The sequence below is a fragment of the Poromitra crassiceps genome, assembly GCF_964638095.1.
Source record: "Poromitra crassiceps genome assembly, chromosome: 7".
Classification (NCBI taxonomy): Eukaryota; Metazoa; Chordata; class Actinopteri; order Beryciformes; family Melamphaidae; genus Poromitra; species Poromitra crassiceps.
This window is the reverse complement of record NC_139628.1, coordinates 35,236,295-35,252,877: the sequence shown is the minus strand read 5'-3', so window position 1 is coordinate 35,252,877 and position 16,583 is coordinate 35,236,295. Positions and strand designations below refer to the sequence as shown.

General features: G+C 41.8%; 1 protein-coding gene across 1 annotated transcript in view; it reads left to right on the top strand.

The window, feature by feature from the left end:
* LOC310779574 (phospholipid-transporting ATPase ABCA1) overlaps positions 1–16,079 on the top strand; it is a gene marked incomplete at both ends in the record, with an annotated part of 271,956 nt that extends 255,877 nt beyond the window's left edge. Inside the window, one exon of the mRNA XM_083640100.1 lies at positions 15,954–16,079. Within this exon, the coding sequence (XP_083496226.1) occupies positions 15,954–16,079 (126 nt within the window). The remainder of the gene's footprint in view (positions 1–15,953) is intronic.
* Between the last annotated feature and the right edge of the window lie 504 nt (positions 16,080–16,583).

The following is a 16,583-nucleotide window of genomic DNA, read 5'->3' as shown; positions in this document are numbered from 1 at the left end:
CACCAACATCTTCAACACTTCATTGGAGACAAGTCATGTTCCAGCCTGCATCCAGTCCTCAACTATTTTTTTATTTTTTTTCCCCCTCGATTTTTTTTATCCCCCATTAGTGCTCACTTGATTTCTCAATCCTGGTTGCTACTCCATCCTCTGCCGATCTGGGGAGAGCCGAGACTGGTTCCATGCTTCCTCCGAGACATGGGCAGTCAGCCAGCCGCTTCTTTTCACCTGACAGGGGAAGCTTCACCGGTAGGACATAGCACGTGGGAGGTTCACGCTATTCCAACCAGTTCCCCTCCCTCTGAACAGGCGCCCTTAACGACCAGAGGAGGAACCACATTAGCGTCCTCAACTAATATCCCTGTCCCCAAAAATACAAAGCCCGTAGCACTGAAAGACTACAGACCTGTCACCTTGACCTCTGTGGTCATGAAGTCCTTCAAGCGCCTTGTTCTGTCCAACCTAAAAGCCATCTTGGACCCCCTGCAGTTCGCCTACAGAGCCAATAGATCTGTACAGCAATAAACATGGCCCTCCACTATATTCTCGTGCACCTGGACACCACAGGAACCTATGCCAGAGTCCTGTTTGTGGACTTTAGCTCGGCCTTCGACATGATCATCCCGGCCTTGCTGCACGAGAAGTTCTCCCAGCTGGGCGTGCCCGACTCCATCTGCAGGTGGTCCACAGACTTCCTAACGAACAGGAAGCAGCATGTGAGGCTGGGGAAGCATGTCACTGACTCCCGGACCATGAGCACTGTAGCTGCCCAGGGCGGCATCCTCTCTCCATACTTCTTCTTCGTGTACACCAACAGCTGCACCTCCAGCCATCAAGCTCCTGGAATTTGCAGATGACACCACTCTCATAGGGCTCATCAAAACAAAGCCATGTGAATAGAATTTATATTTAGGAGTGTTAAACACAGATTTGACATTCAAACTTTAATTGGGTGTCATTATTAATCACAAACAGCAGCCAATCAGAAACGGTGTACCTGTTTTTGCAAATGAACTCTTCATACTTACATACATGCTTGTCATGCAGAAGGTTTGACTCCTGACTCGCTCGCCCTTGTTGTTGTCAGTGTGAGAACATGAGAAGAGACCACGTGGCCTAATGGATAAGGCATCTAACTTTGCCTCAGAAGACTGAGGGTTCAAGTCCCTTCGTGGTTGACTTTCTAGTTCAGCAGGTAATAGTCTTTTTTATTGATGATACTCTTGACGTCCCATTCCCATGAAGGCAGCATGAAGCTGCACTACAGAAGGCAGACAGAAACACTGAAGTAAAAAATATATATTTTTAACAAAAACCTTTTTCCAGGGAAAAATGAAGAAGTGACCCTTTTACAGTTATTAGCGAGACTATGTGGCCTAATGGATAAGGCGTCTGACTTTGAATCAGGAGACTGAGGGTTCGAGTCCCTTCATGGTTGGCTTTCTAGTTGTTTTGTGCTAGTACAGTGCAAACCATAAGGTAAAGTGTGTAGTGCATAAATAAGGGAAATAAATAAATAATTTAAGTCATTTACGTTATTCCATTGACAAACTTATGCTTTTGCTACATGAGAAGAGACCATGTGGCCTAATGGATAAGGCGTCTGACTTCGAATCAGGAGACTGAGGGTTCGAGTCCCTTCATGGTTGGCTTTCTAGTTCAGCAACTAATAGCCTTCTTTTATAGATGATACTCTGATGTCCCATTCCTGTGAAGGAGGCATGAAGCTGCACTACAGAAGGCAGACGGAAAGAAACACTCAAGTAAAAAAAATATATATTGTTAACGAAAATGAAGAAGTGACCCTTTTACTGTTATCTGCAAGACCATGTGGCCTAATGGATAAGGCGTCTGACTTCGGATCAGAAGGTTGAGGGTTCGAGTCCCTTCATGGTTGGCTTTCTTGTTCACAAAGTAAAACACTGAAGTGAATATATATAATACAGTATATGTTCTTAACAAAAGTGACCCCCTTCTTCTGATCAGTGACACCACGTGGCCTAATGGATAAAGCATCTCACTTACGATCAGAAGGCTGGGGGTTGGAGTCCCTTCGTGGTCGGCTTTCTAGTTATATACATATAATATATTATTATATATTTATTTATTTACTAAAACATGTTTCTATTGGAATATGAAGAAGTGACCCTTTACATTAGACCAGTCAGGCCACGTGGCCTAATGGATAAGGCGTCTGACTTCGGATCAGAAGACTGAGGGTTCGAGTCCCTTCGTGGTCGGCTTTCTAGTTCAGCAAGTAAGACTGCCTGTAGTTTGAGTGCTGATGGAAGAAGTCTTTGTCTCTAGCTCAGAGAGAAGTAGATGCTTGTCATGCAGAAGGTTGCTAGTTTGACTCCTGCCTCTCTCACCCTTGTTGTTGTTCTTGTCGTCATCACTGTGAAGGCTTGTAGAGATAAGATCATGAAGGTGAACACATGCGCTCGGAAGTCAGAAGTAGCTCAGCAGAATAAGCAGCAGCTTTGTCCTTCACTACCTGGTAGTCTGAGTGTTGGTTCAATCCCTGATCAGGGAGAAGTGTTCTTCTTATGATGCAGTGTCTTTAACCTTACAGTCTTACAGAGCGATACTGTATACTGTTACTGTATTTTCACGCAGCTGAACCGAGTTTGGTCGGACATTCTGACATTGTTTTGTGCTAGTACAGTGCAAACCATGAGGTAAAGTGTGTAGTGCATAAATAAGGAAAATAAAGAAATAAGTTAAGTCGTCATTTACGTTATTCCATAGACAAATTTATGCTTTTGCAACATGAGAAGAGACCATGTGGCCTAATGGATAAGGCGTCTGACTTCGGATCAGAAGACTGAGGGTTCGAGTCCCTTCGTGGTTGGAGTTCTAGTTCAGCAACTAATGGTGATTTTTTTATAGATCCCATTCCCGTGAAGGCAGCATGAAGCTGCACTACAGAAGGCAGACGGATCACTGAAGTAAAAAAATATATATATATATTGTTAACAAAAAACCTTTTTCTAGTGAAAAAAGGAGAAGTGACCATTTTACTGTTATTAGCGAGACCATGTGGCCTAATGGATAAGGCGTCTGACTTCGGATCAGAAGACTGAGGGTTCGAGTCCCTTCATGGTTGGCTTTCTTGTTGAGAAAGTAAAACACTGAAGTGAATATATATATACAGGATCTGTTCTTAACAAAAGCCATTTTCTAGTGGAAAAAGAAGAAGTGACCTGCTTCCTTTCATCAGTGAGACCATGTGGCCTAATGGATAAGGTGTCTGACTTCGGATCAGAAGACTGAGGGTTCGAGTCCCTTCATGGTTGGGTTTCTTGTTCAGAAAGTAAAACACTGAAGTGAATATATATAATACACTACAGTATACGTTCTTAACAAAAGTGACCCCCTTCTTCTGTTCAGTGACACCATGTGGCCTAATGGATAAAGCATCTCACTTATGAGTCCCTTCGTGGTCGGCTTTCTAGTTATATACATATAATTTATTATTATATATTTATTTATTTACAAAAACATTTTTCTAGTGGAATATGAAGAAGTGGCCCTTTACTTTAGACCGGTCAGGCCGCGTGGCCTAATGGCTAAGGCGTCTGACTTCGGATCAGAAGACTGAGGGTTCGAGTCCCTTCGTGGTCGGTTTTCTAGTTCAGCAAGTAATACTGCCTGTAGTTTGAGTGCTGATGGAAGAAGTCTTTGGTGCTAGATCAGAGAGAAGTAGATATCTGTCATGCAGAAGGTTGCTAGTTTGACTCCTGCCTCTCTCACCCTTGTTGTTGTTGCCAGTGTGAAGCCTTGTAGAGATAAGATGATGAAGGTGAACGCATGAGTCAGAAGTAGCTCAGCAGAATAAGCAGCAGCTTTGTCCTTCACTACCTGATAGTCTGAGTGTTGGTTCAATCCCTGATCAGGGAGAAGCGTTGTTCTTATGATGCAGTGTCTTTAACCTTACAGTCTTACAGAGCGATACTGTTACTGTATTTTCACGCAGCGGAACCGAGTTTGGTCAGACATTCTGACATTGTTTTGTGCTAGTACAGTGCAAACCATGAGGTAAAGTGTGTAGTGCATAAATAAGGAAAATAAATAAATAAGTTAAGTCGTCATTTACGTTATTCCATAGACAAATGTATGCTTTTGTAATATGAGAAGAGACCATGTGGCCTAATGGATAAGGCGTCTGACTTCGGCTCAGAAGACTGAGGGTTCGAGTCCCTTCGTGGTTGGCTTTCTAGTTCAGCATGTAATGGTGATTTTTTTATAGATCCCATTCCCGTGAAGGCAGCATGAAGCTGCACTACAGAAGGCAGACGGATCACTGAAGTAAAAAAAAATATATATATATTGTTAACAAAAAACCTTTTTCTAGTGAAAAAAGGAGAAGTGACCATTTTACTGTTATTAGCGAGACCATGTGGCCTAATGGATAAGGCGTCTGACTTCGGATCAGAAGACTGAGGGTTCGAGTCCCTTCATGGTTGGCTTTCTTGTTGAGAAAGTAAAACACTGAAGTGAATATATATATACAGGATGTGTTCTTAACAAAAGCCTTTTTCTAGTGGAAAAAGAAGAAGTGACCTGCTTCCTTTCATCAGTGAGACCATGTGGCCTAATGGATAAGGTGTCTGACTTCGGATCAGAAGACTGAGGGTTCGAGTCCCTTCATGGTTGGGTTTCTTGTTCAGAAAGTAAAACACTGAAGTGAATATATATAATACACTACAGTATACGTTCTTAACAAAAGTGACGCCCTTCTTCTGTTCAGTGACACCATGTGGCCTAATGGATAAAGCATCTCACTTATGAGTCCCTTCGTGGTCGGCTTTCTAGTTATATACATATAATTTATTATTATATATTTATTTATTTACAAAAACATTTTTCTAGTGGAATATGAAGAAGTGGCCCTTTACTTTAGACCAGTCAGGCCGCGTGGCCTAATGGCTAAGGCGTCTGACTTCGGATCAGAAGACTGAGGGTTCGAGTCCCTTCGTGGTCGGTTTTCTAGTTCAGCAAGTAATACTGCCTGTAGTTTGAGTGCTGATGGAAGAAGTCTTTGGTGCTAGATCAGAGAGAAGTAGATATCTGTCATGCAGAAGGTTGCTAGTTTGACTCCTCCCTCTCTCACCCTTGTTGTTGTTGTCAGTGTGAAGCCTTGTAGAGATAAGATGATGAAGGTGAACGCATGAGTCAGAAGTAGCTCAGCAGAATAAGCAGCAGCTTTGTCCTTCACTACCTGATAGTCTGAGTGTTGGTTCAATCCCTGATCAGGGAGAAGCGTTGTTCTTATGATGCAGTGTCTTTAACCTTACAGTCTTACAGAGCGATACTGTTACTGTATTTTCACGCAGCGGAACCGAGTTTGGTCAGACATTCTGACATTGTTTTGTGCTAGTACAGTGCAAACCATGAGGTAAAGTGTGTAGTGCATAAATAAGGAAAATAAATAAATAAGTTAAGTCGTCATTTACGTTATTCCATAGACAAATGTATGCTTTTGTAATATGAGAAGAGACCACGTGGCCTAATGGATAAGGTGTCTGACTTTGGATCAGAAGATTGCGGGTTCCAGTCCCTTTGTGTTTGGGTTCCTTGTTCAGGAAGTAATAGTCTTTTTTTTATAGTTGATACTCTGAGGTCCCATTCCCGTGAAGGAGGCATGAAGCTGCACTACAGAAGGTAGACGGAAAGAAACACTGAAGTAAAAAATATTGTTAACAAAAACCTTTTTCTAGTGGAAAATGAAGAAGTGGCCCTTTTACTGTTGTTAACGAGACCATGTGGCCTAATGGATAAGGCGTCTTACTTCAAATCAGAAGACTGAGGGTTCGAGTCCCTTCATGGTTGGCTTTCTAGTTGTTTTGTGCTAGTACAGTGCAAACCATGAGGTAAAGTGTGTAGTGAATAAATAAGGAAAATAAATAAATAAGTTAAGTCGTCATTTACGTTATTCCATAGACAAATTTATGCTTTTGCAACATGAGAAGAGACCAAGTGGACTAATGGATAAAGCGTCTGACTTCGGATCAGAAGATTTGGGGTTTGAGTCCATTCGTGGTTGGATTTCTAGTTCAGCAACTAATACCCTTTTTTTTATAGATGATAATCTGATGTCCCATTCCTGTGAAGGAGGCATGAAGCTGCACTACAGAAGGCAGACGGAAAGAAACACTAGAGTAAAAAAAAAAATTCGTAACAAAAACCTTTTTTTAGTGAAAAATGAAGAAGTGACCCTTTTACTGTTATCGGCAAGACCATGTGGCCTAATGGATAAGGCGTCTGACTTCGGATCAGAAGACTGAGGGTTCGAGTCCCTTCGTGGTCGGCTTTCTAGTTCAGCAAATAAAACTGCCTATAGTCTGAGTGCTGATGGAAGAACTCTTTGGCTCTTGCTCAGAGAGAAGTAGATGCTTGTCATGCAGAAGGTTGCTAGTTTGACTCCTGGCTCTCTCACCCTTGTTATTGTTGTCAGTGTGAAGCATTGTAGAGATAAGATGATGAAGGTGAACACATGCACTCCAAGTCAGAAGTAGCTCAGCAGAATAAGCAGCAGCTTTGTCCTTCACTACCTGATAGTCTGAGTGTTAGTTCAATCCCTGATCAGAGAGAATCGTTGTTGTTATGATGCAGTGTCTTTAACCTTACAGTCTTACAGAGCGATACTGTTACTGTATTTTCACGCAGCGGAACCGAGTTTGGTCGGACATTCTGACATTGTTTTGTGCTAGTACAGTGCAAACCATGAGGTAAAGTGTGTAGTGCATAAATAAGGAAAATAAATAAATAAGTTAAGTCGTCATTTACGTTATTCCATAGACAAATTTATGCTTTTGCAATATGAGAAGAGACCATGTGGCCTAATGGATAAGGTGTCTGACTTCGGATCAGAAGACTGAGGGTACGAGTCCCTTCGTGGTTGGCTTTCTAGTTCAGCATGTAATGGTGATTTTTTTATAGATCCCATTCCCGTGAAGGCAGCATGAAGCTGCACTACAGAAGGCAGACGGATCACTGAAGTAAAAAAAAATATATATATATTGTTAACAAAAACCTTTTCATAGTGAAAAAAGGAGATGTGACCCTTTTACAGTTATTAGTGAGACCATGTGGCCTAATGGATAAGGCGTCTGACTTCGGATCAGAAGACTGAGGGTTCGAGTCCCTTCATGGTTGGCTTTCTTGTTGAGAAAGTAAAACACTGAAGTGAATATATATATACAGGTTGTGTTCTTAACAAAAGCCTTTTTCTAGTGGAAAAAGAAGAAGTGACCCGCTTCTTTTCATCAGTGAGACCATGTGGCCTAATGGATAAGGCATCTCATTCACCATTAGAAGACTGGGGGTTCGAGTACCTTCATGGTTGGCTTTCTAGATATATATATATATATATATATATATATATATATATATATATATATATATATTTTTTTTTATATTTATTTATTTATGTATTTATTTATGTATTTATTTACAAAAAGAAACATTTTTCTAGTGGAATATGAAGAAGTGACCCTTTATTTTAGACCAGTCAGACCATGTGGCCTAACATAACAGTCTAATAGACTTCATCAAAAGGAAAATACGTAAACGCAAACATAAAAAAGGTGAACTGTTTGAAAAGGGGCAGGAAGAAGCCTAGGCTTATCGAGTCCTGCCCCCCAATCATTCATAAACAAAATCATACATCCCTATATTATATACATATCCCAACTCTCACGCTCCTCCCCACATGCTCATGCATACACATACATACATATATATGCATGTATATACACAAACGTACACAAACTTACCCATACACATACATCATAAATCCACCTACAAATCCCTATCAATACCCATTCCCAATAATACAATCCAACATTACCCCAAAAACCCAATGTTTTGATATCAACCTGTGTTGAACCAATGCATCCAAGAATCCATCCAATGTATAGAACAATTCTTTACATAATGTATATTACGAGTCCCTTCGTGGTCGGCTTTCTAGTTATATATTATTATATATTTATTTATTTACAAAAACATTTTTCTAGTGGAATATGAAGAAGTGACCCTTTATTTTAGACCAGTCAGACCACGTGGCCTAATGGATAAGGCGTCTGACTTCGGATCAGAAGACTGAGGGTTCGAGTCCCTTCGTGGTTGACTTGCTAGTTCAGCAAGTAATACTGCCTATAGTTTGAGTGCTGATGGAAGACGTCTTTGGCTCTAGCTCAGAGAGAAGTAGATGCTTGTAGCTTGCTCTGTTCATGCAGAAGGTTGCTAGTTTGACTCCTGCCTCTCTCACCCTTGTTGTCAGTGTGAAGCCTTGTAGAGATAAGATGATGAAGGTGAACGCATGAGTCAGCAGAATAAGCAGCAGCTTTGTGCTTCACTACCTGATAGTCTGAGTGTTGGTTCAATCCCAGTAGCCTGTACTACAAAGCAAGATTAGTGGTTTAGCGAGGTAACTTCAGGTTTAACCCTGGTTTAGCCATTCTACAAAGCAAGTTAACTTCTAATCACCATGGCAACTCATGCTGCAAAGCTAACCTGGTCCCGACCAGGTTAGCTTCAGAGGATAAGATCAAAATCCATGACAGACCCATATAATCGGCTCTCTGGAGTCACTCACCATTCATATAAGATCGCCATATGAAAAATAGATTGCAGTCAACTGAGAATAGAACAAGAAAAACATTTGTGGCTCTGTAGGCTACATAATTAAATTAAGCCTACTTACCACTTTATGTCTTAACAGCTGAACGATGCGTGGAGAAATATCATCACTATTAATCACGCAGCGCATATCATACACAGAGCCTCAAATGGAGTGAGGGTGATATTCTCCTACATGCCAGAAAAGCCTATACATATAATATAGATATGGGATAAATATGGGATAGCCCCAATAGGCTACTAAATATGCAGGGTACTCTTGCATGTTTCAGCTGGAACTGTGTCCTGTAGGCTGTATGCCAATATATGAGCAAAAATAGGCTAGTTTTTATCAATGAAAACTATGCCCGCATTGTCTCAATTCAGTTCAGCAGTTTTCTCTTTTATATTAGGCATCAGCATTATCATTATTTTATATATTAATTATTCGATCAGTGCAACCACACACATGAGTGATAGAGATCATTATTCATTGAGCATGCGTTTCTAAATCTATGGTCTAAATAGGTTTACAGATTGTGGAAATTTATAGGCTGAGATGACACATTTAGGGGACAGAAATCGCTGATCAAAGTAAATCAAATGACTGATGTGAATACAAGCGGCAGCTTTAGCAGTCCTTCAGCAGATTATATCCAACGCGGATTTTCATTCTGACATAGGTTACATTAAATATCCGCTAAAACTCTGATCACGCACTGCGCTTTCATTGAACGAGGAAATGGGTGTTGAAATGGGTGTGGGCGTGGATCAACTCAGCTGTTCATAATGTGATTGGCTAGCGCACCTCTTTCGCGTGGACGCGCGCCTGTGCACGAGCGAAAAACGTGCGCGTGCACAGGCAGATCCCAGATAAAGCCAGCTTCAGTTATCGAGTAGAAAACCAGCGTCGTAGTATCGTTAAACTAGATAGCTTTGATCCTGTTCAGTCAAACCAGATCAAAGTGACAGATCGCGGGTCTGTTAAGATAGCTTCGTAGTACAGGCTGCTGATCAGGGAGAAGCGTTCTTGTTATGATGCAGTGTCTTTAACCTTACAGTCTTACAGAGCGATACTGTTACTGTATTTTCACGCAGCGGAACCGAGTTTGGTCGGACATTCTGACATTGTTTTGTGCTAGTACAGTGCAAACCATGAGGTAAAGTGTGTAGTGCATAAATAAGGAAAATAAATAAATACGTTAAGTCGTCATTTACGTTATTCCATAGACAAATTTATGCTTTTGCAATATGAGAAGGGACCACGTGGCCTAATGGATAAGGTGTCTGACTTCGGTTCAGAAGATTGGGGGTTCGAGTCCCTTTGTGGTTGGATTTCTAGTTCTGCAACTAATAGCATTTTTTTATAGATGATACTCTGATGTCCCACTCCTGTGAAGGAGGCATGAAGCTGCACTACAGAAGGCAGACGGAAAGAAACACTGAAGTAAAAAAATATATATATATATTGTTAACAAAAACCTTTTTCTAGTGAAAAAAGGAGACGTGACCCTTTTACAGTTATTAGCAAGACCATGTGGCCTAATGGATAAGGCGTCTGACTTCGGATCAGAAGACTGAGGGTTCGAGTCCCTACATGGTTGGCTTTCTTGTTCAGAAAGTAAAACACTGAAGTGAATATATATATACAGGTTGTGTTCTTAACAAAAGCCATTTTCTAGTGGAAAAAGAAGAAGTGACCCGCTTCTTTTCATCAGTGAGACCATGTGGCCTAATGGATAAGGCATCTCATTCACCATTAGAAGACTGGGGGTTTGAGTACCTTCATGGTTGGCTTTCTAGATATATATATATATATATATATTTATTTATTTATTTATTTATTTATTTATGTATTTATTTACAAAAAAAAAACATTTTTCTAGTGGAATATGAAGAAGTGACCCTTTATTCTAGACCAGTCAGACCATGTGGCCTAATGGATAAGGCGTCTGACTTCGAATCAGAAGACTGAGGGTTCGAGTCCCTTCGTGGTCGGCTTTCTAGTTCAGCAAGTAATACTGCCTGTAGTTTGAGTGCTGATGGAAGAAGTCTTTGGCTCTAGCTCAGAGAGAAGTAGATATCTGTCATGCAGAAGGTTGCTAGTTTGACTCCTGCCTCTCTCACCCTTGTTGTTGTTGTCAGTGTGAAGCCTTGTAGAGATAAGATGATGAAGGTGAACGCATGAGTCAGCAGAATAAGCAGCAGCTTTGTGCTTCACTACCTGATAGTCTGAGTGTTGGTTCAAACCCTGATCAGGGAGAAGCGTTCTTCTTATGATGCAGTGTCTTTAACCTTACAGTCTGGGGGTTCGAGTCCCTTCGTGGTCGGCTTTCTAGTTCAGCAATACAGCCTATAGTTTGAGTGCTGATGGAAGAAGTCTGGCTGTAGCTCAGAGAGAGAACAGACAAGTAGATGCTTGTCATGCAGAAGGTTGCTAGTTTGGCTCTCTCACTCATCACTTGTCAGTGTGAAGCCTTGTAGAGATAAGATGATGAAGATGTGCAGTCAGAAGGAGCTCAGCAGAATAAGCAGCTGCTTTGTCCTTCACTACCTGACAGTTGGTTCAATGCCTCATCAGGGAGAAGTGTCCTTGTCTTTAACCTGTCTTAATATACTGGCTATAGGTCTTTAATCAGTCTTACAGTAGAATATAATATTATTGTGCCACCTTATTGTAGTGTACTATTATGAAATGACAAACTACTTGCAACATTTCAAAAACGTCAACATGTCGGTCCAGCTGGGCATGGCTTCCTCCTTTCATATCCTCCTCCTTACAGCTCTGTGCTCTGTGCCCTCCTACCCATCACACCACCAGGTCCCCTTCATACTCACAGCTATTCTATGAGTGCTTGTAAGTCTTTCCTCTGACTGCCAGACCTCAAAATTGACTGACTGACCCAGGCTCGAACCCACAACCTCAAAACTTTCAGGTACACTATGGACCTGGATGTATTTAAATTCTGAGCCACTGGGTCTTGCCTCCCCCCAATACTATGTTTACTGGCTTTTGTTCATAGAATCAACAAAACATCACATCCACATAGAAAAACACAAAACACTCAAATAAAACCCTCCCTCCCATTCCCAATAATATTCTCGGTACAAAGAGACACTTTACATCGTATCAAATATCAGTACAAAAACAAAATAGGTAATTAAATACAAGAAAAACATGTTTATACATGAAACAATAAATTATTTGTTCTGTTCAGTGTTGTGCAAGTTCACACTTCTACAGAGGCACCATTGAAAGCCTGCTGACTGGCTGCTTCACCACCTGGTACGGGAACTGTACCACCATGGACCGCAGGGCGCTACGGAGAGTGAGACGCACGGCCCAGCACGTAACAGGAAGTGAGTTGCCAGAACTGCATGAACTGTATAAACAGCGGTGCCTCAGGAGGTCCCTGAAGATCATCAAAGACACAAACCACCCCCACAACAGCCTGTTCTCCCTGTTACCCTCAGGGAGAAGATACAGGGTTCCAAAAGCACGCACAAATCGCTTGAGGAACAGTTTCTTCCCGCAGGCCACGAGACTCCTTAACATACACAAATAGTGTAGTAGCCGTACTGTACCGCACTGTAGCTGCTACCATAACGTATGTCTAATGTTTAATTGTATGTTTAATAAGGAATATGCTATTTGCACCTGTATGTCAAATACGCCGAATTTAAAACACAGAGTTTAATTGTATGTTTACTAAGGAATATGCTATTTGCACCTGTATGTCAAATACGCCGAATTTAAAATGTTTAAGCACGTCTAAAGTATGCACATGACATGTGCACCTATGTGCAGTGAATATGCCACTGTCTCTGACTTGTCTTATCACTATACTGCCTTATTGCTTGTTGTGTCTCTTGTTGTTTTTGCACTCATATGCCCTGTCACATTTGTACTATGTTGTAAACGGAGTCCTCAGCACAAGAATTTCACATGTGATACTTGTACCATGGAGTGACAATAAAAATCTTGTATCTTGTATCTTGTATCTTCCTGGTCCTTAACCACTTTTCTAGTGCACCAGATGTGCTGTAGATATATACAGTATCTACAGCTGGCTACTGCGAGACTATAATATAAATCTCTATCATATTCAGATTCTTTCAGAGACGTAAAAACAAACAGTAGTTATACAGTAAATCCTAATCCAAAGCTATATGTAGGCTTGACTCAGTATTGCAAAGTGTGTGCAGCCGCCAAGGCCATAATCTTTCCATCCATAGGAAATGCTGTACGTGCCTCAGCATATCAAGGCAGCATCAGCCAGTGGCAGGGTCAGAGGTCGAGAGGGAGGGTTGGGGGAGTGTATTTTTTGCTACTGTCATTTCTATCCTCTTACTTCTTCTCTCCCGATAAGATGCTTTGACAACTGTGACCTTGATACAGACAGCTGACTGCCTGACATCGCACAAACAGAGGCATTATCTTGCTGCCTGGACTGCTTTTCCCCACAACCGCAACGAGCTAACAACTCCATAAGCTGACACTTCCCAGCTTGCTGCTGCTTGCACGGTCCATGTTATGTTCCCAAATTAAAGTAATGTGTAGTTGAGCAAACAAACTTATGTATTTGTTCCCCCCCCCCCCCCCAGAAAGCAGCTACCAGTAAGATTTTGAAACTGTAACAGTTTGGCGACCGCTTAGTGGTTTTGTTTTACATCACCGTGACAAAGATGACTAGCCACTTTCTCTCTACTTCTCACCTCGTATTGAGTGATGCTCGCTCGCCCAGTGTTACAGTTCCGCAGCGTGTGTGCATTTGCAACTGTAGTGGCTAATGTATGCATGACAGAAAACATACACAATGCTATTTACCCAAAGGAAACATTTATGTTATTTACAACGCAGTCAACTGAATATGGCAAACCTACCAGAGTGTAGCGGTGTCGAGTAGCTCTATTCTTATTGACCACAACTTGTCTTGACTCCCTGGTGATGCCCATTATGACTATAGTAACCTACATTTGATCATGACTGTAGTAACCTAAATTAAAGCAACAGTTGATGCTGCACACCTAGCTAGGTACCGTGGGACTGGACCATGGACTGGACAGCACCAGGGGCCGGTTGCACCAAGTGGTCTTAACTATGCCTGGTCGTAACTCCTACGTCGGTCTTAGTTAAGACCAGTCTTTAGAGTGGATTTACTGTATGCCTGTTGCACCAATAGGGCTTACATCTGGTCTTAACTACGCTGGTCGTAGCAATGCGCGTCCATGTGAATTGCCGGGGAATGCCCCCTGATTGGGCCAAAAATGTGCCTCGTGCCGTCACCCACTACTGTATGTGCGTCACTACACCCTCCCTCCTCCCACCCCCCTCCTCCTGTAGAAGCCCCGGGGGAAAATGGCGGCGGCGATAGTGTCAGGCATTCTGAATGAAATTGAATGTAACGTTCCCAATTCTATGTATTCAATTCTAAAAAACTAACGTCAACATTTGGGAAGGCTAAGCCACACAACTAGTTCGTTATAATCTAACTTCATGCTTCAAAGGACGACGAGGACGGGTCTCCGCTGATAGACATGGAGATCTCTGTTACAGGCAGGCACCCCGACCCTACGCCTCCTCCTGACCAGGCGTAAGAGTTACGCCTGGGCGTAGTGAAAAGAAGGCTTAAGCCCTCTTGGTGCAACCGGCGTAGCTGTTCGGTCGTAAAGTTACGACCGGCGTAGCTTAAGACCAGTCGTAAGACCACTTGGTGCAACTGGCCCAGACTATACAGTATATTGTGAGGCAGTCCTCTTCCTGTTTTGTTTGAAGCGCCTCTTTTGTGCCGTAAGTCAACCCTGCACATTTTGTGGGAAACCATATCCAGGGAAACAAAGAATAAACACTGAAAACAACTGAAAAAGGATAGACGGTTTTCACAGTTGTGGTCTCATTTTTCGACAGTACAGCCATTACAATGTGGTATAAAAATGTATTTGAGAATGATATATTGAGGTCAATATTGTACACTATTTGATTTAAGTTTGAACTTGTGCTTTTAATTAGAAATATACAAAAAGCTTGTTATTCTACCTTGGAGTGGACTGAGTCAAATTTGAGGAGGTTGTGGTGATGTGCCATCTGATAGTTACTGAAGGGAAGCTAACTGCTGTTTGATAAGGAAATTGCATCACAATTCTTCAGCTAGACATTTCGAAGGGAATGGAGGGACTACTGAACCCAGGTTTCTCTACAAATAGCCAGTTGCAGCACTTTCTAAACTCTTGCTTTCACCAAAAATTCGAGGGATTTGATTTTTTCTCTCCACACACACCTCCCTGTCCATGTTTCCACAACCAAATATGTAACGTATGACACCGTGAATAGCCTACATCTTTGGAAATTGGCAAACCACTTCCTTTGTTCAAAATAAAAATGGAATTTCCCTCTGCTAGAAAGACTTTTGTGCTTTATCTAAGTTGGAAGAGGCCGTGGATTGAATTCCGCTGGTTAATTAAAAACACAGCAGTCACAGAGCTTGAAAGGCAGGGAGGATGGATCTTTTATTATCTGGCCTTCCCAAAGACAAATAAAAGAGAAATGCTTCTAAGCCCTGAAAGTCTACTATATGTTTATACGTTCCATCCCATTTCATTTATGGTCTAACAATTGAGAAAGATTTACTTCACAGGACTGGCTAATGGATAAGGCGGGGAATAATAACAACCTCTCAGTTAAAAGAGCCCCTCCCCCTCCAACACTCACAGTATAAAAGACCAAATATAGTTTGACTCGTTTCTGATGCCCCCCCCCCCCCCCAATTGGGACTCTTTCTTCCTTTTATATGTTTATATTTGCACAGCCACTGAAAATCGTTTAATGAAAAACCAATGCTCTTATCATTTTATTTGATCCTCATTGTTGCTTTTCTTGTGGAATAAAAAACGTTTTATTGATTTATTTATTATGATCTTTTTGCCCATAGCTTTCCCCACATCAGACGGCAAACAATACGAGAATACGTGTGGAGTACAGTGATGTTTACAACGCAGTGAAATACATAAGTGCTTTTTATCAGCATTTTAGGATTGATTTGGTCTGACATGAAGTGGGGGGCATCATAGAGAGAAGAATGATTGTTTTATTGTCTTTCTCAGCTGGTCAAAGATGTCACACTGACATTTGTCTGTGTGAGGCCACATTCTTTGACTTGGTGCTTGATGCTTGTCTGGTAACTCATTTCCCAGCCACCCTGATGTCAGCTTATCTCCGTGTGTTTTCGAGAGCCGAATCAAGACGGGCAGCCAAAGAATCCAAAAACGCTTCTGTACGTGTTATATGTTTAATTTAACTTGACACGCCATCTTCTCTCTCGTCCATTCAGGTCTTTGTGAACTTTGCGAGGCACCAGCATGACGAGGACTCTCAGGCTCATGAAAACCCGGTGGACACCTCAGATGAGCTTCCAATGGGGTCTGTGAGAAGCTCGCAAGAAGCGGAGAAGGTCTGAGGGCCAAGCAATCCTTAAAGGGACAGCTCACCCTAAAATCCAAAATACATATTTTTCCTCTCACCTGTAGTGCAATTTATCCATCTGTATCGTTTTGTGATAGTTGCCTGAGTTTTGGAGATATCGGCCGCAGAGTTGTCTGCCTTCTCTTGAATACAATGGAACTGGATGGCACTCGGCTTGTGGTGCTCGAAGCACCAAAAAAAATACACTTGAAAAACTAACTTAAACTAACCTAAACTTAACTTAACTAGCGGCTGTAGTTCGGTCAAAAGAAAATAGTTCCTCCATGAAACTGCTCATAACAAGGTCTGTGGATTACCTTGAGTAACGGGGTCATGATTTCTGGAAAGAGACATTGCTCTTGAGTTTTTCAAATGTATTTCTTTGGCACTTTGAGCACCACAAGCCGAGTGCCATCCAGTTCCATTGTATTGGAGAGAAGGCAGAAACTCTGTGGCCGATATCTCCAAAACTCAGGCAACTAACACAAAACGATATATA